At 47.2% G+C, this 24,483-nt stretch overlaps 1 protein-coding gene across 1 annotated transcript in view; it reads left to right on the top strand.

The window, feature by feature from the left end:
- The window catches only part of COL6A3 (collagen type VI alpha 3 chain), a 164,080-nt gene extending 159,519 nt beyond the window's left edge, over positions 1 to 4,561 (top strand). Inside the window, exons 45-46 of the mRNA XM_077313796.1 lie at positions 1,761 to 1,931; positions 4,357 to 4,561. Coding sequence (XP_077169911.1) covers positions 1,761 to 1,931; positions 4,357 to 4,397 — 212 coding nt within the window. The 3' untranslated portion in view covers positions 4,398 to 4,561. The remainder of the gene's footprint in view (positions 1 to 1,760; positions 1,932 to 4,356) is intronic.
- Positions 4,562 to 24,483: the final 19,922 nt, after the last annotated feature.

Genomic DNA, 24,483 nt, shown 5'->3' with positions numbered 1-24,483 from the left:
AGCCAGATAAAATAAATGGAGGCCTCTTAAGCTCTCAACAAGCGATCCGTGAATCCCAGCTTGCACTTTCAGGGTCTATTTCCATGTCCTCCCGTGAAGTAGGGGGCCAAATTCATGGGAAGGATGCTGAGGGTAGACCAGACGAGCCATTCGGGATGGTCTGCAGCAGGAGGTAGACTGAATCATAGAATCATAGAATCATAGAGTTGGAAGGGGCCATATAGGCCATCTAGTCCAACCCCCTGCTCAACGCAGGATCAGCCCTAAGCATCCTAAAGCATCCAAGAAAAGTGTGTCTCCAACCTTTGCTTGAAGACTGCCAGTGAGGGGGAGCTCACCACCTCCTTAGGCAGCCTATTCCACTGCTGAACTACTCTGACTGTGAAAAATTTTTTCCTGATATCTAGCCTATATCGTTGTACTTGAAGTTTAAACCCATTACTGTGTGTCCTCTCCACTGCTCAGCAAACAGCTGCCCGTCTGCATTTTGCCTGACACTTTGCAGTGAAAAATCCTTGCATTTGTTACCACGTAGTCTCAGCAGGGTCAGAAGGAATTCTGAAGGAAGCAGATCGCTTCTATTCTTTCCAGTCTCGTTATGGGACTGGATCCACCTAAGTCATCCTAATGCACGGGTGTCCATGGACTACAATTCCCACGAGCCCCCCACAGCACATTCTGGCAGGGGTTCATGGGAACTGTAGTCCATGGACATCCAGAGTGCCACAGCTTGGCCTAATGGATGGACACAGGAAGATTTCTTGTATGACAGCACACCTATTGGTGTGAGACACTGTTGATTCTTCATCCCACCAGAGCTTTTTATATGTCAGTGGTCCCCAACCTTTTTGAGGCTGCGGACCGGCAGGGCAACTGCCCACCCTTGCGTCCGCACACGCGCCATGCGCAGCTGAAATCGCACATGCACGGCACTTTCGCGCATGCACGATTTCGGCCACGCATGTGCACATGCGCGGCCATGTCCCTGATTCCCTCTCCCCCCCCCCTCCTGCAGTAAGAAGCTTCCCGGGCCGCAAGCTTGCGGCCTGGGAAGTTTTTTACTGCGGGGGTGGGGGCGGGGAGAGGGAGCCGCGGCTCGGCTCCATGGCCTTAATGGCCCGGTGACGGGCTGCGGCCCGCGGGTTGGGGACCACTGTTATATGTGATCGACTTTGCTGGAAATCTTTCTGTTGGGTGAATTTCCATCTCCTCGCAGATATTCTGATTCTTTCCCCATAGCTTGTTACAAAGGATATTCATTTCTGTGCCAACCGTGCTATAATCTCAGGCAAAATAGTGGAATCCCATTTTGCTAAGTACTGTAAAAAAAAGAAAAATTTTAAAGAATGGTGGCCATAATAGCACTTGCTTGTTTTCTGAACTTGCAGGGCTGACATTGGCTCTTATAGTCCTTGCAACAGTCTCATCCTTTCTGCATGTAATCATGCTTAACATAGGTTCTGCTTTCTTGCTTCTGCAGTAAACTGGGCTCCATTGGTAATTAAATAGGGCAATTTCGACACTGCATGCATAGATGCACTGCCTTTTAATCCTGCATGCTGCGCATCATGACAATCGATGTGAAATGTTATTGATCCGCCACTGTTCTTGTAAGCAGGTACACCTTCAGGGGGGGGGGCACGACCCATATCGTCTTACTTGAGCATCTCCGAACATACAGAGGGGAGGAAGTTTGCAAGAAACATACAAGCCTTTGCATTAACTGGTCAGTTATGCTTTATTTCTCACTTAATTTACAGTTGCCAGTATTTGCAACTTGAGGAAAGACGAAGGGACCTGCAGGAATTTCGTCCTAAAATGGTATTATGACCCAGAGACGAGAAGTTGCGCAAGATTCTGGTACGGTGGCTGTGGGGGGAACGACAACAGATTTAAGACGCAGAGAGAATGTGAAAGCACCTGCATTTCAGGTAAGGGGTGGCATCTTTGCTGCCTGGTTTTGTTTTGGAGCAGTGAGTAGGGGCTTTGAAGGGTTTACTCAGAACTTGGCCATCCTGCCTTTCTCCACCTAAAAGAAGACGTTCAGAACCCATTTCAGTTCAGATTTCGGGGTTAAGGCGGAATCAACCTGGGTCTCCCTAATCTCTGCTTCAGAAGTGGGGCGGTCCCTGTTCTCCTGGTCTTCTAGGAAGCTTTCCGTGCCATTCCCTATAAATTTGGATTCTCTGTAAGGTTTGTGTGGGTAGCATCTGTATGCCTGTGCTTGCTGCATGCATATTCAGAAATTAGGGTTTGAGTTATTAAAGCGGGGGGGGGGGGGAACCATGGCTCTCCAGATGTCCATGGACTACAATTACCATGAGCCACTGCCAATTGGCCATGCTGACAGGGACTCGTGGTACTTATACTCCATGGACCTATGGACTGATTCTGTACTTACTTTGTTTTTTCCATTGTGGATCCCACTGAATTCAGATAGATTTGAACTCAGGTCTTCCTCTATCCCCCCCCCCATTGAAACAGAAAGTGTTCTGCACTTGATTGGGGGAAGGGAGCCAAGCGCAGGAATCTCTTTCTTTTCTTGAATGGGGAGGGGGGAAGAGGATTGGAGACAGCAGAGGAGAGGGAAATAACAAGAGGCAAATCTCAGCTGAGAGAAGTTAGGACTTCTGGAGTGCAGTCACTTTAAGACAAGCCTTGCAACTTTGATGCCCTGGCCAATCAAGGAAGACTGCTTTGCTACCAGGAAGAAAAGGGAATTAATTCACAAAAGCACCAAGCTGAATACTTCCTGATGTCGGTTTTTCAAATATCAAGGCTTATATGCACTTCAGGATATTGTAGCGGAAAGGTAGGGTCATCATGGATCAATCATGCACATTGCAGAGGGAAAATATAAATCTCCCAGAATGAAAATGGAAATCAAATTCAGTGTACACTGCAAGGACTCATTTGAACTGCGAGTGGGTAAAAAGCCCCAAGCGGACTTCACCCTGGAGAGCCACGGTTTGGCCACCCCTGTACTAAAGAAGCTGTCATAAGTTAGCACAACTGTCCTGGGGAAAGCAAGAAAGAGAAATGATTGCCTACAGAATATCACTTGACCTATTTAAAGGGGAGGGGGTGAAAACACAATTTGCTGGTCCAGAAATATCCTGAGCTTGTATAGCTGAGTGGAGGCTGCAGCATTGTAGGGCGGACAAGCAGTGACAGGCTACAGCCGAGGTGGGCTGGCTTCGTTGTTGGGCGGTGTCCTTTTGTAAATGAACAAGACCCTTGTGGCCCAGCGCAAAGGTTCACAGCAAGAGTTCTCATGATCTCATCACAATAAGGCGCGATGGAGCTGTGTTAAGTGACTAGAGGAAGATACGTTTTCCTTTAAACGTGAGAAGGACCATGCCAAATCAGTTCCAGCACTGCACTAGCCTTTGTAACCTCAGTAATGAGCAGGCTCTCTGAGGTCCACTAGAAAATAACTCATGGTTCCCTAGGGAACAACAGTCTCCATCTTTCTCTGTCCTGGCCCCCACCTGGTGGAATGAGCTCCCAGAGGAGATCAGGGCCCTGATGGAGCTAAAACAGCTCTGCAGGGCCTGAAAAAGGGAGCTCTTCCACCAGGCATTTTGTTGAGACCAGGGCAGAGTCTGCACTTACTTTGTTTATTCCATTGTCAATCCTGTTGAATTCAGATCGCTTTGAACTCGGATCTTCCTCTCCCCCCCCATTGAAACAGGAAAGTCTTCTGCACATGGTTAGGGAGGCTCAGAAGGGGGGGGGGGAGCCAAGCCTCTTTCTTTTCTTGAAGGGTGGGGGGAGAGAAGCCAAGCAGGGAGCCTCTTTCTTTTCTTGGAGGGGAGGGGGAGAAGATTGAAAAAGGCAGAGAAGGGAGAAAAAATCCAGGACCAACAGAAGTTGAGAGAAATTAGGGGCTTCTTCTTTAAGGCAAATTCGCCACATGACCACCTGTGGCCAATCACGGGTCCTCTACCACAAAGGAGAGCCCAGATTCAAAACAATGCGATTTTATAATATCTTCAGGATTAAAAGCACTCTAAGATATCGCACAATAAAGGTAGGGTCACTCCGGATCAATCTTTCTTGCTGCAGAAGGAAATTTTAGATAGATAGATAGATAGATAGATAGATAGATAGATAGATAGATAGATAGATAGATAGATAGATAGATAGATAGATAGATAGATAGATAGATAGATAGATAGATAGATAGATAGACAGACAGACAGACAGACAGATAGACAGACAGACAGACAGACAGACAGACAGACAGTTCTGTCCCCATTGTTCTTGAGGGCCAGTCTTCAGAACTGTGCCTTTCTAAAGGGGAGGGTGTCAGAAAGCAGGCTAGCTCCTAAGGAATTGTCTTTGCTTTTTCAGCTCAAGTCAACCCTGGCGTCGTGACAACCATAGGCACTTAAAACGAGAGCTGAACATCAACAGATACCTCTAAGAGAAAACCGGGAGGAGTCAGCCATCGCGTCATAGCCCTCGTAGACTACCTTGCACTGTGCTAGTTCATGCTTTTATGTTCCAGGCAAACCTTGAAGAAAGAGTTTTGCTGCACGACTTTTATCGATATGGTGCTAAACCGTCTGTGGACCGAATGCTAAATCGTGCCGGGGATATAATCGAATACTTTTCAACATTACGTCATATTTACCCACCACAGATCTACTTTGTTTGAACAAAACTACAGTTTTCCTTTGGGATTCCGGCGTTACGCCTAAAACTCGGGCGATGTAAAAATTAGGAAATAAAGGGGGGTTGGGGAGGGAGGGAGAGATCACCGCCACTGTCATGTACTTGCTTTTATGATTTCCACAACTGTGCATAACTTTAGAAGGAAAGCCTTAATGTAAAATAGGAGTATAGCCAGTTTTCAAATGCAAGCAGTCCAACTTTTCATGGTGCCTTCTCTCTTATTGGATCATGCATTTTGGCAACTCTTTGGCTCATATACGATCACTCGAACTAGGGGGGGAAATGCAATCTTCCTTACAGATGCACTGCTGGGACCAACGACTGAATTAAAGAGTTTTTAAAACATGGTGTAGAATGTTTTTGGCAATCCTCTATCGTTGTGTGTTTTATATATATAAATATATTTTTTTTTGCAGGGGTGGGGATTATGTTTTTATTGTGGTTTTGTTTCTAGGATTTCTATACAGAAGAACTTTTAAATAAAGTTTAATTGTGGTTTTGAAAGTCTCAAGTGTGTTTTTTTTTCCAGTCAATAGCATAGAGGTTTCTACGATGGTTCAAGTGGGCAGGTAGCCCCAGACCGTTTCTGACACTGGATCAGCTCAGTTGCCCAGATAGCTATTAGTCTAAACCACTTCTCCTTTTGCACTGGCAACAGCAGCGAGAAATGCAATGGATAGCCTCTCACTTGCTCCAACCGGCCATCGCTAATAAGCCTCCAGTTAAGTTCAGGCGCACTGCCGAAGCTCAAGGCAAACAAAAGAAACAGGGAACCTTGTGGCAAATTGAGCAAGAGAGGAATAAACTCACCACAAAGGAATACCAAATGCCAAAATTATTATACAATTGGAAAAGGTAAACATTTTAATTAACAATCTACATTCTTTTTTTTATTACAGATTTTTATTTTTCAGAAAGTAAGAGAAAGAGATAAAATTAGATCATCATACTACTTATACACATTATAATAGCAATGTATTAGAAGATAACCTCCTTCTTATTCAATTTTAGCTATCTGTTTAAATAGTTCAGATAGGGGCCCCATTGTTCTTCAAAGGTTTCTTCAGTTTTCCCGTTGAGCATCAATGTCCACAGGACCCAGGAGCTCAGCAAAACAGCTGAATAAGGCTTTTCGATTGATACAAAGCTTTACTATCCAGCCAAAATTAAAGGACAAAAGGGCTAGAGAGACATGATGTTTTGTCGTCCATATTGGTAGCTCATGTAGAATCCTCTTTGTCCTTTAATTTTGGCTGGATAGTAAAGCTTTCTAAATACCAGTTTGTGGCTCTGACAACCAGCAAAGCATTTGCTTATTCCCCTTCTCCTACATAAATTGTAATCAACTTTGTATCAATAGAAAAGCCTTATTCAGCTGCTTGCTCCCCGCAGAAGCTGTTTGCGAAACGGGCTGAGCTCCTGGGTCCCTGTGTTAGGAGATTCCTTGCCTATTCACAGAGTGGGAGTTACTTTTGTTGATCATTCGTATTGTACATTACCTTTGAGTCTATGTAAAGAATGTACATTGTTAATTAAAATGAAACTCAAGGCAGGCAGTTCGGATTTCCCATCCCTCCTATGGAAGCAGATGATGTGGGTGAAAGAAGTCCTCCAGATGTCCATGGACTACAATTCCCATGAGCCCCTGCCAGTGTTTGCTGGCAGGGGCTCATGGGAATTGTAGTCCATGGACATCTGGAGGACCACAGGTTGACTACCCTGAACTAGAGGAGCTCCAGTCACCTCGTCCATGCCGAGCCATCCTGTGGTATGTCACATGTGCCTCCTTTGGATGGAAAGCCAGGAGGATAGATCTCTGGTCAGAATTTTGAATCACCACCCTACTATCAAATTGTTCGATACTATTGGGTATTTGGACAGGGAGCCCAGCAGCCAGGGAAAGAAACGGGCGGAGGGCCACTTTCCATCAAGACCCACTAGCTTTTGGGTCTCTCCTTTGTGCAGGGCACAATACTTCAGCATAAGGCCAGGCCCATCGCTGAAGGCAGCTTGGGGGACCCGGGGCCTGGTTCCTCCTTAGGGGACCCTGAGCCTTGAAGACCCAGTGCAGGCAGACTGTGACCCTTCCCACACCACCTCTGAGGTGTCTTTGTGGGTTGCTCCATCCGATGCAAATTGTACAGGCCCCTTTGACTAGTCCTGGGGCTGGCCAAGGACCACTGAGAGGCAGTGTGAGGTAGTGGTTAAGAGCGGTGGCTTGTAATCTGGTGAGCTCTTGGGCTCATCACAGTCCAGATAGTTCTGTTCTCACAGAGCAGTCTTGTCAGAAGCTCTCTAAGCCTCACCCACCTCCCAGGGCATCCATTGTGGGGAGAGGAAGGAAAGGCGACTGTAAGCCGCTTTGAGCCTCCTTCCGGTAGGGAAAAGCTGGATGTAAAAACCAATTCTTCTTCTCCAGCTCCAGAATCTGACAATCCTCTGGAGCAGCCTCAAAAGTCTCCCTTCTGTGCTACCTTTTTATTATCTAGTTAATGGAATATATCACATTTTCCTGTAACAATTCCAAAGTACTTCCAATCAGTACCAGATGCGACCGACTCATCCCAATGCAACCTGCTCATCAGTACTGAATGTGACGTTCTCATCCAGATAAAAAGCTATTCAACAGTACCAAATGCAGGCTTTGATTTGCCATGTAGAGCGTGGAAGACGGCTAACAGAATAGGAACAGGCTCTGCCCATTGTGCGGACCTGTTGTTTAAATGGGGCAACCTGCCAAACTATTTTCAATCTGTTACAGAAATGTGAGCATCCTACTTTCCAGGGAGATGTGATGGAGCTCTTTGTCCTCAGCTGCAATTGAATGGATTGAAAACTGTGATCTTAGTATTTAGGGGGACTGATCCTATCTGTCAGCATAACCGTTGCACCTACTTGGCTACACATTATATGCTTCCTTTGAGCAACTCTGCTATATAATAAATACATCGTACCAAATGCAAGGTACTCAACCTGTGAGGATTATCCGGGGCCTGGGGACCAATCACTGCAAGGAAAGGCTTGGGAACGTTCAGCCTGGAGAAGAAGGGGTTGAGAAGGGGACATGATGGCTCTCTTTGAGTAACTGAAGGGCTGTCAGAGGAGGGCAGGGAGAGGTTCCTGTTGCCCGCAAAGGATGGGACCCGCAGTAATGGCTTTAAACTACGTGTAGAATAGGACAGGCTAGATATGAGGAGGGAAAATTTCACAGAGTAGTTCAGCAGTGGAATGGGCTGCCTAAGGAGGTGGTGAGCTCCCCCTCACTGGCAGCCATTAAGCAACGGCTGGACAGATCCTTATCCCAGATGCTTTAGGCTGATCCTGCATTGAGCAGGGGGTTGGATGAGATGGCCTATTTGGCTCCCTCCAACTCTAGGATTCTGCAAAATGCAACCTGCTCAACCTGCTCAGCCAAACACAACCTATTCCTTTGAGTCTGCTGCACCGGCAGGCAGTGAGTTGGAAGCTTCCATCTCTAGCCACGTTGGCAGGTGCTTTCTCTACCGAAGGCCATTGTTTCCATGAACGTATTGGGACCCAGCTGTTGAACCTCTTCTAGCCCCGTCATCAGCTTCTTTACAAGACCCGAAAAGAATTAGGAAGGGCTGCAAGATTTCCCAGCCAATGACTAGACAGTCAAGTGACGAGATCAGTATTTCTGTGGCCAAACCTCTGCTCAGACCATCCTGGACTCAGCCACCCAGCCTCTCCCTGGTTGCTCCGCAGGTCTTCTCCAGCCAATGGCCATCATTGATGATGATTCGATCATTGATCGATCATTGATGGATGATTCGTAGGTGATTCGAAAGGAGCAAATCGAGGCAATTGAAAAGCTTCCATCTACAGAGCTGTGGGTGCATCAAATAAAGAAGGAGGCCTGCAGGTTTGTCGTTCCACAGCATTATAGGAGATGAGGATCGGCACTCCCCATTGCATAATTAAAAGTGGGACTGTTTTTTTAAATTTAATCAGTGAATAAATTCATCAGAACTTGGAGAGGGAGAAACATACTTGGGGTTATGCTTTCATTTGACCACTGTTCTGGCACGTGGGTGTCTGAGCTAAAGGTCAAGAAGCAACTGAGAGAATAGGAAGAAACTCATCTGTAGCAAAAAGGGGAGGGGTCTTTCTACCCCATATGCAGCCTGCTGGGTGAGCTAGTGCCAGTCACTGTTCTCTCAGAGCTCTCTCGGCCTCACCTACCTCACAGGCTGTCTGTTGTGGGGAGAGGAAGAGAAGGCGATTTTGAGCTGCTCTGGGACTCATAAGGCCTGCTGGGTGATCTTGGGTCAGTCACGGTCCTCTCAGAGCTCTCTCAGCCTCACCCACCTCACAGGGTGTCTGCTGTGGGGAGAGGAAAGGAAGGTGATTCTTAGACGCTTTGAGACTCATGAGGCCAGCTGGGTGACCTTGGGCCAGTCATACTTCCCTCAGCCCCACCTCCCTCACAGGCTGTCTGTTGTGGGGAGAGGAAGGGAAGGCGATTGCAAGCTGCTTTGGGACTCCTTCGGGTAATAAAAAGCAGGGTACAAACCCCCCAGCTGTTCTTGGCCTCTTCCTCCTCCTCCTTCTTCTATAATGGTTCTCTGGCTCACTGACTTGGAGAAGGCCTTGATGTGCCATAAGCTGTTGGTTCTATTTCCTTACCTCTTCCGTTCTCTGGGTCTGTGTGCTGGATGCCAGGCATCAATGGAGGTGGGAACAAGAGGTGATTTTATACCAGGAATGGCCAAACTGTGGCTCTCCAGATACCCATAGACTACAATTCACATGAGCCTCTGCCAACACATGTTGGCAGGGGCTCATGGGAATTGTAGTTCATGGACAACCAGAGGGTCACCGTTTGGCCAGCCCTGTTCTATACGCACTCCAAGGGTGGGAGGTAGAAAGAGGAAAGAGCCCCCCCCCCACCTCAATGCCAGACATCACCTGCTGTTTTCTGTCAATAATGTGTGTGCATTACAATGACTAACACTCAGGGAGGCTACCATATCCAGGTGTGGCTTCATGCCACAGAACAGCAAACCTTGTTGAGGGCCACCAAAACAAATTATCTCCTAGTTCCGTCCTTAGGAGAAGGAAAACCTCAGTCACTCCCAGTCAAAGGCTGAGAAGCTGAGAACTTACATGTCAATGTGACCACTAGGTGAACCTACCAGGATACACCTTCTCGGCTACCACGAGCAGAGCTTCTGCTTGGAGCTCCTCAGCTTTCCTGATGGATGTCCATCTCAAACCATGTGCCAAACACCTTTGCCCCCTCCATGGTAGCACTTCTCCTGCAGGACTGTGGCTCAGCTGGGCCTTTTCTGGTTCCCCTTGGAGTTGTCATTTCCACAGGCCGTTTCCAGAGCCAAAAAAACTGAGAGCACAAGCAAATCCGTTGCTGAGGCCTTCACTGAGCTCTTGGCACAGAGTAACTGGATCGTGTCTCGCAGCATTATTGTGGATGGATTTAGCGGTTCTTAGCTCCGTGTAGCTTTTCATCCATAGTTTATCGTTCTCCACAGCCAGCGTCGCTCATAAACTGTTGTGAAACCTGTCTGTGCTGTCAAAGGAGATTACAGCGCCACGTAATTTAGAGTCACCCTTATAGAACAAGTGGCCTAACTGCTTTCCTGAGCTTAAGTTGATCCTGTTATGTGGATTTGTTTAGCTCGTTACTGAATGGGTCGAATGTCCCAGAGAATCATAAAAGACTGAGGTAATCTTGTAAATTCTCTTTTTCTGGTGTTAACAGCTTGTAGGGTATCTCCGGTGACTCTGGCCATGTTTATTCCTCTATGCCAGGGATGGCCAAACTGTGGCTCTCCAGAAGTCCATGGAGTACAGTTACCATGAGCCCCTGCCAATTGGCTATACTGGCAGGGGCTCATGGCAATTATAGTCCATGGACATTTGGAGCGCCACAGTTTGGCTACCCCTGATCCATGGAAAAATTTCATTTGATGTGGGATATTCTCTGTTATAAGTAGAATTGTCAGGTTCCATCTGGCCACTCGTGATGGATAGAAAGGAAGGGCTGGCATGTCCAGGCTGGAAAATTCTTGGAGAATTGGAGATGGATCTTGGTGAGGACAGAGATCTCAGTGGGGCACAATGCCACAGAGCCCTCCCTCCAAAGCATCTGTTTTCTCCAGGGGAACTAATCTCTGTAGTCTGGAAATCAGCTGTAATTCAAAGGTACACCTGTGTGGAGGGAGAAACATGTGACAGTCCCTGCAGTGTTTTGCCCGCCCTCACACCGGCCCTCCCCTCTCCATTTCCTGAACCGAGAATTTTTTTAATGGTGCGGTCCGCATTGCTGAAGGACTGCAAAGCTACTTTGCATAAGTTAAAATAACATTTTTTCTAAAGTGTCCACAGTATTTTTTGGTATTGAGCAGGCAAAACTCATTTGTGTTTCCTGGCAGTGGGGAATGAATGGGGAAAGGGGGGAACATGATGAAGGAGCCCTCTCCCGATCAGCTAGGCATCTGTACTTTTTGTTTTTAAGCCTACTGTTTACATACAATCACTCTTTGGGATCCTGACTCTGGCTCAGCTCCTGACTCAGCTAACACATTACTTCACTGCTCCTATGATAAGGAGTGGGTAGTCAGAAACAAGCAACTTTTGTAGTTAATTAACCTACCCACCAGATTAGAGAGTCCTCAAGTATTTACAAGTGCTTCCCTGGTTCTTATGCAGAGAAAGTGAGAGGTTGAGAGGGTGTTAACTTATAAAAGTTGGGTTGCTAACCACTAAGGGGGCCTGGAGAGCTTCTGGCATTACAACTAATCTCTAGATTATAGAAATCCGTCCCCCCCAGGCAAAAAGGCTGTTTTGGATGATAGATTCTATGGCATTATATCCCTTGGGCTGGGTCAGCATGTTGAAAGACAGTTGATGCAGCTTCCGGCTCCTGACAGAGCTCAACTAACACTGGTGACTTCTGTCAGCCCAGAAAACCCATAATAGCCAAGTAAAAAGTAAAGGTATCCCCTGTGCAAGCACCAAGTCATGTCTGACCCTTGGGGTGACGCCCTCTAGCGTTTTCATGGCAGACTCAATACGGGGTGGTTTGCCAGTGCCTTCCCCAGTCATGACCGTTTACCCCCCAGCAAGCTGGGTACTCATTTTACCGACCTCGGAAGGATGGAAGGCTGAGTCAACCTTGAGCCGGCTGCTGGAATCGAACTCCCAGCCTCATGGGCAAAGCTTTCAGACAGCTGCCTTACCACTCTGCGCCACAAGAGGCTCATAATAGCCAAGTAGATATTTACTATTTGTAAAAACAAAGGGAAGGCCTGCACTCCCCCACCCCCTGATTTGGCCTGGTGGGTAGTCAAGATTAAACATGCTGTCGGGCAAGATGGAGTCTACAGGCCAACAGCTGGACACCATGGGGACCAGGGTATCCTTATCATTGGCAGTCTTCAAGCAAAGGTTGGATATACACTTTTCTTGGATGCTTTAGGATGCTTAGGGCTGATCCTGCGTAGAACAGGGGGTTGGACTAGATGGCCTGAGTGGCCCCTTCCAACTCTATGATTCTATGAAATGGATGTGATCACAACATTGGAAGGGAGAGGCATACAAGTGTTAAGAAATCATTATAGCAAGAAGATCAAGCAGCAGCTGAGGACTATGCCACAGATGTTTTCACGGGACTAGTACCAGATGTGATTGCGCTGGTAAAAATAAGCTCAAACACATCTCTAAATAGGAGAGGTTAAATGTTGTGATACCAAGGGAGACGATAAGGCAGCCAGCTGTCTCCTACAAGGAAAGCAGGGAGGAGGAACTGTCCTGGCCAATGTGGAGGAAGTAGGCTACAAAATGTTGACATGTTGCTATGTGAGCATCAGTTCTTGGATTCCCATCTGAAAGTTGCTCTGAGTGCCTAATTACTTCCTTAAAACTGAAGAGCTTTGAAGCTTTATTTCTTTCAGTGTGAAGACCAGATGTCCTGCTCATGGCTTATCTGGTGTGACCTTCTGACTTTGTCTTCGAAGTTCACACCTTAGGAAATCCATATTATGGATCCCAAGTCTGAGTGAATCTTTCAGGGGTATGTCTCTGGGCCCATTATACACACTTTGGATAATGCACTTTCAATGCACTTTAGAAGTAGATTATCCTATTCCGCACAGGAAAATCCAGCACAGTAAAAGTGCATTATCTAATGTGTGCAGAATGGGCCCAGGTTTAAGAAGATATATTATGAGAAATATAGAAATCTGTTTCTATATTTTTCTCCCAAAAACAAGATAATAATATAAAAGGACACAGAATGGACAAGGCTATTTATTTCATAAGCACCAGTCATTTTGAATATTTCTAGTCATCTAAACTGGAAAAAGGAAAAGAAATACTTTGGGGCTGCAAAATATGTCATCATATAGTGGTTAGGACTGCGGATTTCTAATCTGGCAAGCTGGGTTTGATTCCACACATCCCCACATGCAACCAGTTGGGTAACCTTGGGCTCGCCACAGCACTGATAAAGCTGTTCTGACCGAGCAGTAATATCAGGGCTCTCTAAACCTCACCTCCCTTACAGGGTATCTATTGTGGGGAGAGGAAAGGGAAGGTGACTGTAAGCTACTTTGAGACTCCTTTGGGTAGAGAAAAGCAGCATATAAGACCCAACTCTTCTTCCTCAAAGATGCAAGCTTGGAGACAATGCCAGGCTAAAGTGGTTCCTCTGCTCCAGATGAGTCCAACACAACAACTGGACTTCTGCATCTGAGCTTCTATTGCAGCCTCATTTCTTCTCCCAGCACACGTCCAAAACAGCCGGGAGGACAAAGTGGAGTAGATGTCAATGACCCACTCCATTGCCTTATTGATGTCAAGACAGTAGAAAGGCCAGGATGTCCAAGCCACAGAAGCCAAGCTTTTTTTTTTTTTTGTCCTGGGCACCCTTAGGACCTGACTGTAAAGGGCAGATTTGATCATGCCTTAAATTAGTGCCGATTATAGTTCAGCCACAACTTGAACAAGACTTTACGAAAGTCAGGCATGCTAGGTCCAGTGATCTGAAAGTTATCACACCTTTGTTGGAACCTGTCTGACTATACCAGGGCAGAGGGGTGGAGAAGGTGGCTTGGTATAGCTCAGTCTCATCAGATGTTGGTAACTGACTTGGGACTTGGGAGGGAAACCATCAAGGAAGACTCTACACAGGAAAGCAATGGCTTCCGGCTTGCCTTGGAAACAGGGGTGGCCAAACGGTGGCTCTCCAGATGTCCATGGACTACGATTCCCATTCATGGAATCCATTCATGGAAATTGTAGTCCATGGATGTCTGGAGAGCCACACTTGGACCACCCCTGCTTAGAAACCCCTTCCTGAGGTCACCATTGGTCAGTTGCGACTTGATGGCACTTTTGATACACATGCTCATGGGGGCAGTCTAGCCCAAATAGGCATTCCCCTGACAATACGATCCAGCCATTTGAGGCAAAGGTTTCCTGCTGATCTACTCTGAGGAACTTTCTGCACTTGCATCTCCAGTGCTAACTGTGTGGCTTGCAGGTGCTTGGAACCAAGATGTTGTGGAACTGAAGTTGCAGATGGTTGGGGTGCTCCACTTCTTGAAATTAACTAATTAAGGGGACAGATCTTCTGGGGACCCATGAGCATTTCTGAGTGATCTGATTGCCTCACCCCCATATTAGCAACCTGATGTTCTTTGGCTAACATGGGGCGGTTTGGGGGGACAGTTAGGTAACCCCACTACTCTACGGCGGTATAAAAGTTTAATAATTGCCTATGAGTGCTCGCCTGTTGACTAACATTGATAGTGTGGATTGGTTTTAATGGTTTTAATTATGGGTTTAATTGTAATTTTTATCTTGTAAACCCCAGTGAGCCTAAGGGAACGACGGTATAAAAGTTTAATAATAATAATAATAATAATAATAATAATAATAATAATAATAATAATAATAATAATAATAATAATAATAATAATAATAATTTCCTGTCATGCATGGTGTCCTTCTAATGAAGCGCCTTTCTGCTTGGCTAATCCTCAGGCCCAGGTAATTTATTGGGTGCTGTCCCATTTCTAGCTGCCCAATTTAAACGAATCGCACACCAAAACACAGCTGGTTAGAAATAAAGATCGTCTCTTTGAAATTACTTGTTTGGGGGGAACAGTCCCCAACAATTAGCTGTGACTGCCTCAGAGTCGAGCAAAATTATTTAGAACAGAAGGCAAGCCGAGTTCCTCCGCTTGAATTCAATGTAGATCCAAAACAGATGTCTAACCGTTATCTCAATATCTGCAGAAAGAAAGGGAGCAGCAGAAGAGGGGGAGGCAAGAGAATAGCAGCTGAGTCTAATGGAAACCCAACAGCCCTTCCAAAATCTGTTTTTAAAAAAGAAAACAAAGCTACTGGCCAGGAAACTCGGCTGGAGCTAGGAGTATACAGTTTGCTTTAAAAGTTGTTGCTTGGTAACCACTCCGAGAAAAAAAAAATGAAGCCATCCAAGATGAGCTCACTTATTTTAAACTGCTACCAAGTCCCCATTTTGTGCCCATAATGAATCTAGAAATTCTGAATTTTCTGGGAAGAGAAGGGCAGGGCACCTCCTCTTTGGTCACAAGACGAACCGCCCGTGGAAAAACCAGGAGAGGGAAGGCAACCAGAAGAGCCTCATAGCTGGCTTCAGACACGTGGACTCCTCATACATGCACTGCTGAAATAAGGGTAGAGAGAGTTGTAGTTCCCACACAAATGACAGTCCCTCAAGTACTTGGAAGAAGAAGAAGAGTTGGTTCTTATATGCCGCTTTTCCCTACCCGAAGGAGGCTCAAAGCGGCTTACAGTCGCCTTCCCTTTCCTCTCCCCACAACAGACACCCTGTGAGGGAGGTGAGGCTGAGACAGCCCTGATATCACTGCTCAGTCAGAACAGTTTTATCAGAGCCATGGCGAGCCCAAGGTCACCCAGCTGGCTGCATGTGGGGGAGCGCAGAATCGAACCCGGCATGCCAGATTAGAAGTCCGCACTCCTAACCACTACACCAAACTGACTTCTGGAGGTTATCCCTTTTCTGACTAGTTACTGTAAGGGTCCCCAAGCTTTTTGAGCTGGGTGGGAACCTTTGGAACTCTGACAGAGGAGGGTGGATGCACCCACAAAATGGCTGCCATCGGAGTTGGAGCCATCCACAAAATGATAGTTGCAGCCTACCTTCAGTGACACTGTGAAAATCCTTGGGTTGTGTGTGTTTTTTTTAATCTACACAGCCAGTCCAATCTCCAGTGGCCAATAGCCCTACCTGACCCCACTCCCCTTCTAAAAATACTTTGTGAGAACCAGAAAAGATGTCAGCAGGCCCCATGGCACCTATGAGCAGTGTCCTGGGGACCTCTAAGTTACAGTAGCTATAAACTGACAGGTTCTGTTTGGTCTGAACAGCTTGACAATGTTCTCCTGTGTCTTTGGAAAAATGTGAAGGCAGTCTTCTTACACATTGGTTAGCAGCCCACATACCAAGATGTAGTGCATGGCTTCTTGGGTACCAATCTCCCTCTTTTTACAGTGTTCCCCATTCCTTTGGGATGCCAGATGCAAGTGCTCTATGTACCATCCTCCTGCCTTCCTTAGGGTGCCAAGCATCTGTCATGTTGAGCCAGTGAGTATGGACCACAGTCACAAAATGGCTGCCATGGACGGCAGTCACAAAATGGCTGCCATGGGGTTCTTTGGCCAGTCATGAAACAGTGGAAAGTTGCAAGCCGAGCATCCTCCAGTGATAAAGGCTGCTGTTTTACAAATGAGTTATTTTGTGTTCTGCTGAAGCCTCTCCTGTTCCACTGAGGTGGAAGAAAACCAGAATTGGTTGTTGGATAAAAGAACTCTTCCTCAAATCAAAGCAGTGCCAGGAAACCCCTTGGCAGATACCAAATTGGGGATCATTGCTCCACGGGTTAGATCCACTTGAGCATTTCCGCAGAGAGGATTTCTGGTCCGGGAGTATGGCTCACTTCCTGCTGTAGCTCAAAATGCTTCCCAAATGTTGTTCCTGGGAGGGTCCCCTGCCCATTTAGAGCAGCATTTCAGGGCCTTTGGGGCTGCAGTGGGAGGAGAGAAGGTGAGAAAATGACACTCTGGGAATAGACATGTTTCCAAGGATCCAAGCCAATGCCTATTCTCAAACTCTGCCTGCCTTCTGGGGCTGCCAAATGTTGTGCTCTCACAATTCAACCACAAGTAACTTGCAGCTTTCTAAGGCTTGGGGGTGATGGTGAGATGTTTGCCAGTCCCTCCATTTTGCTGCTGGGCTCCAGTGGTTAGAAGTGGAGGACTGTGCAACATCTGGGAAATTCCTGGAGATGCAGGCATGGAGCCCGGGAGAGTTATAATGGCATAATGTCTACCCTCCAAGCCACTTTCTCCAGCAAAACTGATTTGTGTAGTTGTACTTCTAGGGCAACCCTAGAAAAATCACTTTGTACCTAGTATTGCTATACAATAGAGTGGGCAGTAGAACTAGCAGAGTGGACAGGTTAAACTCTTCAAATCTGCTTTCCCTTATCCTTTCTGCCTTTTATGTTTGGTTGTTTTCCTGTGCTTTCACTATGCACATCCACTGAGTTTTCTTTTTCATTTTGCATTGCTTTTCCTCCCTTCAATGCTCAGTTTGCTTTCTGGTCACTGTTTCCCCATGTTTTCTGAGAGTGGTTTTATGGCAGTTTCCCCCTTACTTTGCTTCCAAGCTGCTGCTCCTACACCTGACCTTGAACTGACCAGTAGGAGAGAGTGCAAATGGATGCATAACTCTAAAATGGGGAGCAAGAGAGCCAGAGACACACAGTGACCCATTATGCACGGGGTTGGAAATCTGGGATGATAGCAGCAGGGCAGCCCTGATTATGCACCCTGCTGCCACCATCCCAGCCCTGGCCCGGCGCAGTGCCCTGGAAGACCCGCAACAAGGGAATGTGGAAACCTCTGAGTTCCCTGGGATGTCACGGGTGCCAGCGGGAACTGGGTCGGGCCAGCCCTGTGCATAAGTTCCCTTAAACTGTCAGCTCCACGGAGTCGCAGAGCCAAATGGGGAGTCCCGGCATGCCACTCCCCACCATTGTGTGGTGGGGGCCCCTTTCCCCCCACTCCCCTCCCCTGGCTTTCCAGCCCCGGCATTGTGCACGTGCATGTGCACGTGCCCGCACTACACCGGGGCAGCCCACATACTCCATGGGATTCCTCTCTCTTGAGTACACTGGCGGGACTGCTGCCATGCATAAAGGGTGAGTGCAATCCACAGATCCTGCTTCTACTGCTTAGGCAGCTCCTGAAGTTTAGTATGCACTATAGACCTAAGTCTGCACCACTGCTGCTCCTGGGATGAACCCTTTGCACAGCACAGGCAAGAGGGTACATGACTGGCTGTTCTCTTCTGACTCTAGCAAGCCGTGGAGGAAGCAGCAGCTCTGGCCCCAGTCAGCTGCCAGCTGCTGTGTGGAGCCATTCACATGAATGCACCACACAACACAGGCATGTGCTCTCTTTGTAATCATCTTTGCTGGCCTTGCACTCCTACCTGGAAGAAGTAGGGTACTTCCTAAAAGCAAAAGAGCTCGGGGCAGGGGGGTTGATAGGTTTTCTCTGAGATCTTTGATCAGGAGAAACTGATTTCGTTAAATGTGTCTTTTAAGAAGATGAAGAAGAGTTGGTTTTATACCCTGCTTTTTCACCACCTGAAGGATCTCAGAGTGGCTTACAATTGTCTTCCTCTTCCCACAACAAGACACCCTTTGAGGTAGGTGAGGCTGACAGAGCTCTAAGAACTCTGAATGGCTCAAGGTCACCAAGTAGACTTCATGAGTCTCAAAGCAGCTTACAAACACCTTCCCTTCCCTTCCCTTCCCTACATCAGATACCCTGTGAAGGAGCTCACGCCAAACCACTGCACCAAGCTGGCTCTCCAGTGAGAAAAATAAACAATATTCATATTGAGTCCTGAGAATTCAGTTGTTTTGAATGCTGTAATAATTTGTGGTTTATCTTTGCCTTGAGAACAAATAAAGGGGGGAAACCAGGGCAATAGCACTGTCAAAAAACCCAGAGAAACAACTAACAGGAAAAAAAAACGAGTGCTGAATGAGCAAAATCCACAATTTTCAGCCTGTTCTTGAAGTTCCTTTGAAAGAAAACAGCTGCTTTGAGGTCACCCATAGACTGTCCTGTTCCAGATCTGAGACAGGTAGACCTTTTAATAACCCCATTGTTGGGGACAGATCCCATATTAGAGGGATCCGGGGATGCAGAATCTCTGCAGGACTGCTAATGGGGGAAAGTGTTGCAAATTCGCAACTAATTTATGGCTCCCCCCCCCCCCCCTCCAAACCTCCAGGAACTCAACTAATAGTTGGTAACTCTAGGACCAGATTTCTATAAAATATTTAAAATGACACTGAATATTCAGGGAAATGAATTGCTATCATCTCTTGTCTAGCCTACGAAGCATGAAACATTAGCTGTTCTCTCCAGGATACCATTTTTTTCCCCTGTGGTCGGCAAACAAACCCCCACCGGCACAGGAAATTGTCTGTCTTGAGTCTAGCCATTAGATCAGGTCCTCAAATACGTCCTCAAATATGTCCCTTTGCTCAGTCCGGCATCTCTGCATTGTGGAATGCTATTGTTTTCTTCACAACAGGTGAGTTTGAGCAAAGAAAACTTCCCTAGCACCGGGAACAAATCGGGAGGCATTTGCAATGGAAATTATTGAAGACCCAAAGCGGCAGGAGGCCTTTCTATAAATGGACTCCCTGCTTTTCTGAGAAACAGTGAACACACATCAAAGGAAACACGTCCGGCAGGAGGGTAATTAACATCAGGAGTCTCCACGGGAATCCGTCATAGCGCTGGGAGGCTAGATGAAGAAAAAAGGGGCCAAACTCCTTTTCGTGTTGCTGGCTAGCCCAGCCATGACTCTTGGGGCCTTCCAGTTCGGATGGAGGTTAATCAAAACATTGCGTATTCTGCGGTGCTGCCTGTTCCGTCGCAGCTGAGATGTGGGCACTCAAACCCTGTGATCTCAGTCCACGGGAAGTGAACCGTGACCAAGTCCCATTCAAAGGAACAGAACTTTGGTTAGCGTAAACCAGCTTCATTTCTGGTTATTGACCCTCCCGGTAGGACTTGGAGACTCTCCTTCCACTACGTTTCATCTGAATACTCCAGAGATCCGTTCCTGTAGAGCAGCCTGTCTCAACTTTTTCACCATTGAGAAACTCCTGGCTTTGGGGTTTTGGAAAGCCCCAGGCTTTGGAAAATCCCAGAAGTGGCATGATCGTGCAGAATATGGTTGGAAAGTATAGTACATGCCAACCTGGGGCCACTTGATCATTGTTCCCACAATACATTTTGACTGCAGCGATAAAGCATTAAAGTACATGCTCCGTAGGCTCTGCCTATAAATCCAAAGGCCCCCCACAGCTTAGACTGCCTTGCACACGCAGCTGTTGCTGTCACAGAAAGAACAAAACCAAGTGGTGAATTCTGGTGGGCCTCTTAAGCGAACAGAAACCCTGCAGAGGACACATGAAGATTGCCTCGAACCAGCAGACCACACAAAGAAGAGAAGAACAGCTCCTTTTTTGTACCTCGCTTTTCACTACCTGAAGGAGTCTCAAAGCGGCTTACAATCATCTACCCATTCTCTTCCCACCACAGAGGTAAGTGAGGTTGAGAGAGCTCTGAGAGGCCCAAGGTCACCCAGCTGGCTGCATGCGAAGGAGGAGCAGGGAATCAAACTGGGTTCTCCCTATCAGAGGTTGCCACAATTAACCACTGCACCAGGCTAGATCTCAAGTGGCACGGAATCATAGAATCATAGAGTTGGAAGGGACCTCCTGGGAAGGTAATGAAAATGGTGAGGAGTTTGGAGACCAAGACGTATGAGGAAAGGTTGGGGGAGCTTGGTCTGTTTGGCCTGGAGAGAAGATGACTGAGAGGGGATCTGATAACCATCTTCAAGTGCTTAAAGGGCCGTCCTATAGAAAATGGAGCAGAGTTGTTTTCTGTTGCCCCAGAGGGCCGGACCAGAACCAGTGGGTTGAAATTAATCCCAAAGAACTTTTGCCTAAACATCCAGAAGAAGTTCCTGAGAGTTAGAGCAGTTCTTCAGTGGAACAGGCTTCTTCAGAAGGTGGTGGGTTCTCCTTCCTTCCTAGATAGCCAGCTGACAGCAATGCTGATTCTGTGAACGCAGGCAGATTGTGAGTGGGTGAGCAGAAGGGACTGTATTGGTACTTGGTTCTTGTGGCCCTTTCTTGCATGCTCAGGGAAATCCAATCACCACTTTGGGATCAGAAGGCAAATTTCTTCCAGGCAAGACTGATCAGGGATTCTGGGGGGGGGGGGGGTTGGGAGGGGTATCATCTGGGCATAGAATTGGAGTCAGCATGGGTGGGCAGATAGTTGTGAGTTCCTGCATTCTGAAGGGGGTTGAAGTAGATGACCCTGGAGGTCCCTTCCACTAACATATTATCAACATAAAATCGACACTACATAATATTAAACATGAACAGTATAAAAACGAACCAATTTGGAGCATTCAGAAACAACAGCAGCATCTATTGTTTGTCCTGCTGTGCAAAAATAGGCATTACATATAGATCTTTTCCAGGCTGGATGTCTCTAGGGCGTGTTTTGTTGGGGACGGCCTGTAGAGGTTTAAATGCTCCAGAAGGGGAGGACATCGAAACCTTTGAGTCCAAACTCTTGCGAGAGGCAGGAGATGACTGTACGCATCCCAGAGCCAAAGCACCAAGCGGATGAAGTATTCCGTGAGGAGGCTGGAGGTGCCTTTGTGTGCTGCCAAGTTCGAACAGAGGGTGTATCTTCCTGGGAAATGGAGCATTGAAAAGCAACCCAAAGTCAGGAACATTTTGTTGACTCCCAAGCTCTTTACAGGGCTAAACGTGGCTCTCCTTCCCTCCCTCCTTCACTCCCCTCCCTCCCGCGGCTCAGGCCTGCCGTGCTGGCGTGCAACTGTGCACCTCTCAGTGATGTACATCCCAGATGTGCATTCATCTCCCATGCAGCTGTGGGCCTGCCAGATGTGGATCCCAGCAGGCGCCACCGTCAGGCTGAGTCTGTCACTGTTATTTGGAAATCTCCCCTTCAGCAGACCTTGTTCCAGGCTCCTTTTCAGTGTCCCGAAGCCAAGCTCTCTGGCTGCTGCGACCAAGCTTCGGAGAGCAGCAATTCTGCTTTGTAGAGCTGGCACTCCTCAGATTGATCTTCTTTAGCAGCCCAACTAAGCAGCACCATCCTAAGTGCTCCAGTCTGTCCAAGGCCCATTATGCACGGAGTGGAAGGTCCGCATTCGGGGTGGAATGGCGGTGGCTAAAATCACCAATTATGCACGCTGCAGACGGCAACCGAGCGCAGAGTCAACGTATGCCGCTGAAAAAGCTGTGTTAGTGAGATGCGGAAGAAACTGGAGTTTCCCAGGACCAGGGCGCAACCAGAAGCAGCTCCATGCATAATCGGATCCTCTGGGTTTTGCCGCCATTGCGTTCCGTCCCGTGCATAAACGGTTTGCTTCGCTTTTTCCTCCTCCGTGTTCTCCATGTCGCTATTTCAGCGGCCGTGCATAATAGGCCCAAAGGAGCAACTCCTTAGGATTGCACTGTTTATGTCTTCCTTTCAATTTATCCGATAAAAGCTCTGTGATATATCGAGCTTGAGCAGTGTAATTATATATTTTCGTGTAGAGTTGTTGTTAATCACTTATCACCCAATTAAAAAAAAAGAGTAAAAGAAAATTTACAACTGCTAGAACCAGCTTAGTGTTGTGGCTAAGGGCAGCAGCTTCTAACCTGGGTGTAGTCTGCACGGGCCTTTTACCCACTCCCAGTTTGAATGAATCCATGAAGTCTACACTGAATTCGATTTCCATTTTGATTTTGGGCGCTTTAAATTTTCCCTCTGCAAGATGCAGGATTGATTCTCGGTGACCCTACCTTTCCCCCGCGATATCCAGGAGTGGATATAAGCCCCGATATTTTAAAAATTGCCATCAGTAAATGTGTAGATTTTTCCTTTTTGAGAATTAACTTCCTGCTCCAAAGCAGCAGCTCTGAGCTTCCCCCATCAAATGTAGGAGGCTTTCTGTTTCAATTTGGGGGGGGGGGGAAGACCCAGGTTCAAATCTATTTGTATTCGCAGGATCAACAGTGGGGTGAGGGAAATAAGTGTAGAATCAGCCCAGTTCTGCACAGAAAATCCAGCTGCAAAAGCACACTGAAAGTGCATTATACAACATCTGCAGAATGGGCCAAGGTGAACTTCTCTAGGGCCAGTGATCTTTAGCATGTTGGCATTTGCCGAGTGTATTGCCTAATGGAAAACATAACGGGAGAGGCGGTCCCTGAAATATGCACGTAGGACTTTGAAGGTGCCATATGGAGGATGGAGCAGAATTGTTCTCTCTTGCCCCAGAGGGACAGACCAGAATGAATGGGATGAAATTAATTCAAAATAAATTCCATCTAAACATCCGGAAAAAGTTCCTGACAGTTAGAGTGGTTTCTCAGTGGAACAGGCTTCCTTGGGAGGTGGTGGGTTCTCCATCCTTGGAAATTTTTAAACAGAGGCTGACAGAGAGGCTGATTCTATGAAGGCTCAAGGGGGTGGCAGGTTACAGTAGATTAGTGATTGGGATGTGAGTGTCCTGCATGGTGCAGGGCGCTGGACTAGATGACCCATGAGATCCCTTCAACTCTATTATTCTATGATTCTAAGGTTTGCACCGACTCATTAGCATTTCATGCTAATAGGGATGTACACTCTCATTCTTCCTTGAAAACTAGCATAATTAGAGCATTTGAGGAAGAGGAGGGGGGACAGACATTAAGTACTTGTTGCGAAGGAAAGAGATATGGGGGACTTTCAGCAACATGATGCCCAGTTGTAGTTTAAAAGCATTCTTTGGTCTGGCTTTTTTCTTTCTTCAAGGACAGCAACTACCGTGAAGATAATTCCACCAGCCCAGCAATGTATCCAACTGGCAAAAGAAGTTCAACCCCCAGCCAGGTCTCTCGTCCTTCAAAGTAATAAAGCCAGTGCCCCTGAGTCCTGGAAAAGAGATTGCACTTCTCACTCTGCAAGCGTACTCTCCCCCCCCCCCCCAAATTGGCAGGAGAAAACTATTTCCTGAAGTTAGCAGGGAAGGAATAATCAATAACGTTATATAATAGCCCCGGGTTTAATTTCTGGAGCATCTAAAAGGGGAGGGAGAAAAGCTGTGCCTCTTTTGGGCTGATTTTACCAAAAGAGTGCCGTCACTCGGAAAGCAAGCGGGTCGGCCTCGGAATCTATGGGGCTTAAGCCACTGAAAACACAGGGAAAGAAACAGTGAGAACACTAAGCTAAGTCCGCCCAGGAGAAGTCCAGCCCAAATTGCACGGCAATGAATACTGAATATTTTCTGAGAGAGTGTTGCCAAATGCAGGTTAGGAATCTACCTGGGGATTCGGGGTCTAGCCTGGAGAGGACAGGGACCTCGGTGAGGTAGTGTCACACTGCCCACGCTCCTAAGCAGCCATTTTCTCCGGGAGAACTGATCTCTGTCACCTATAAAAGAGCTATAATCCCAGGGGATCTCCAGGTCCCACGTAGAGGCTGGCAGCAATAGATCTAGGGTTGCCAGCTCTGGGTTATAAAATATCTGGTGATTTTTGGGGTGGAGCCAGGAGTGGGCAGGATTTGGGATGGGGAGGGACCTTAGTGGAGCATAATGCTAGGGGGACTACCCTCCAAATCATCCATTTTCTCCGGGGATGC

Source organism: Paroedura picta, chromosome 1, assembly GCF_049243985.1.
Source record: "Paroedura picta isolate Pp20150507F chromosome 1, Ppicta_v3.0, whole genome shotgun sequence".
NCBI classification, from domain to species: domain Eukaryota; kingdom Metazoa; phylum Chordata; class Lepidosauria; order Squamata; family Gekkonidae; genus Paroedura; species Paroedura picta.
This window is presented reverse-complemented; position numbering and strand designations above follow the sequence as displayed.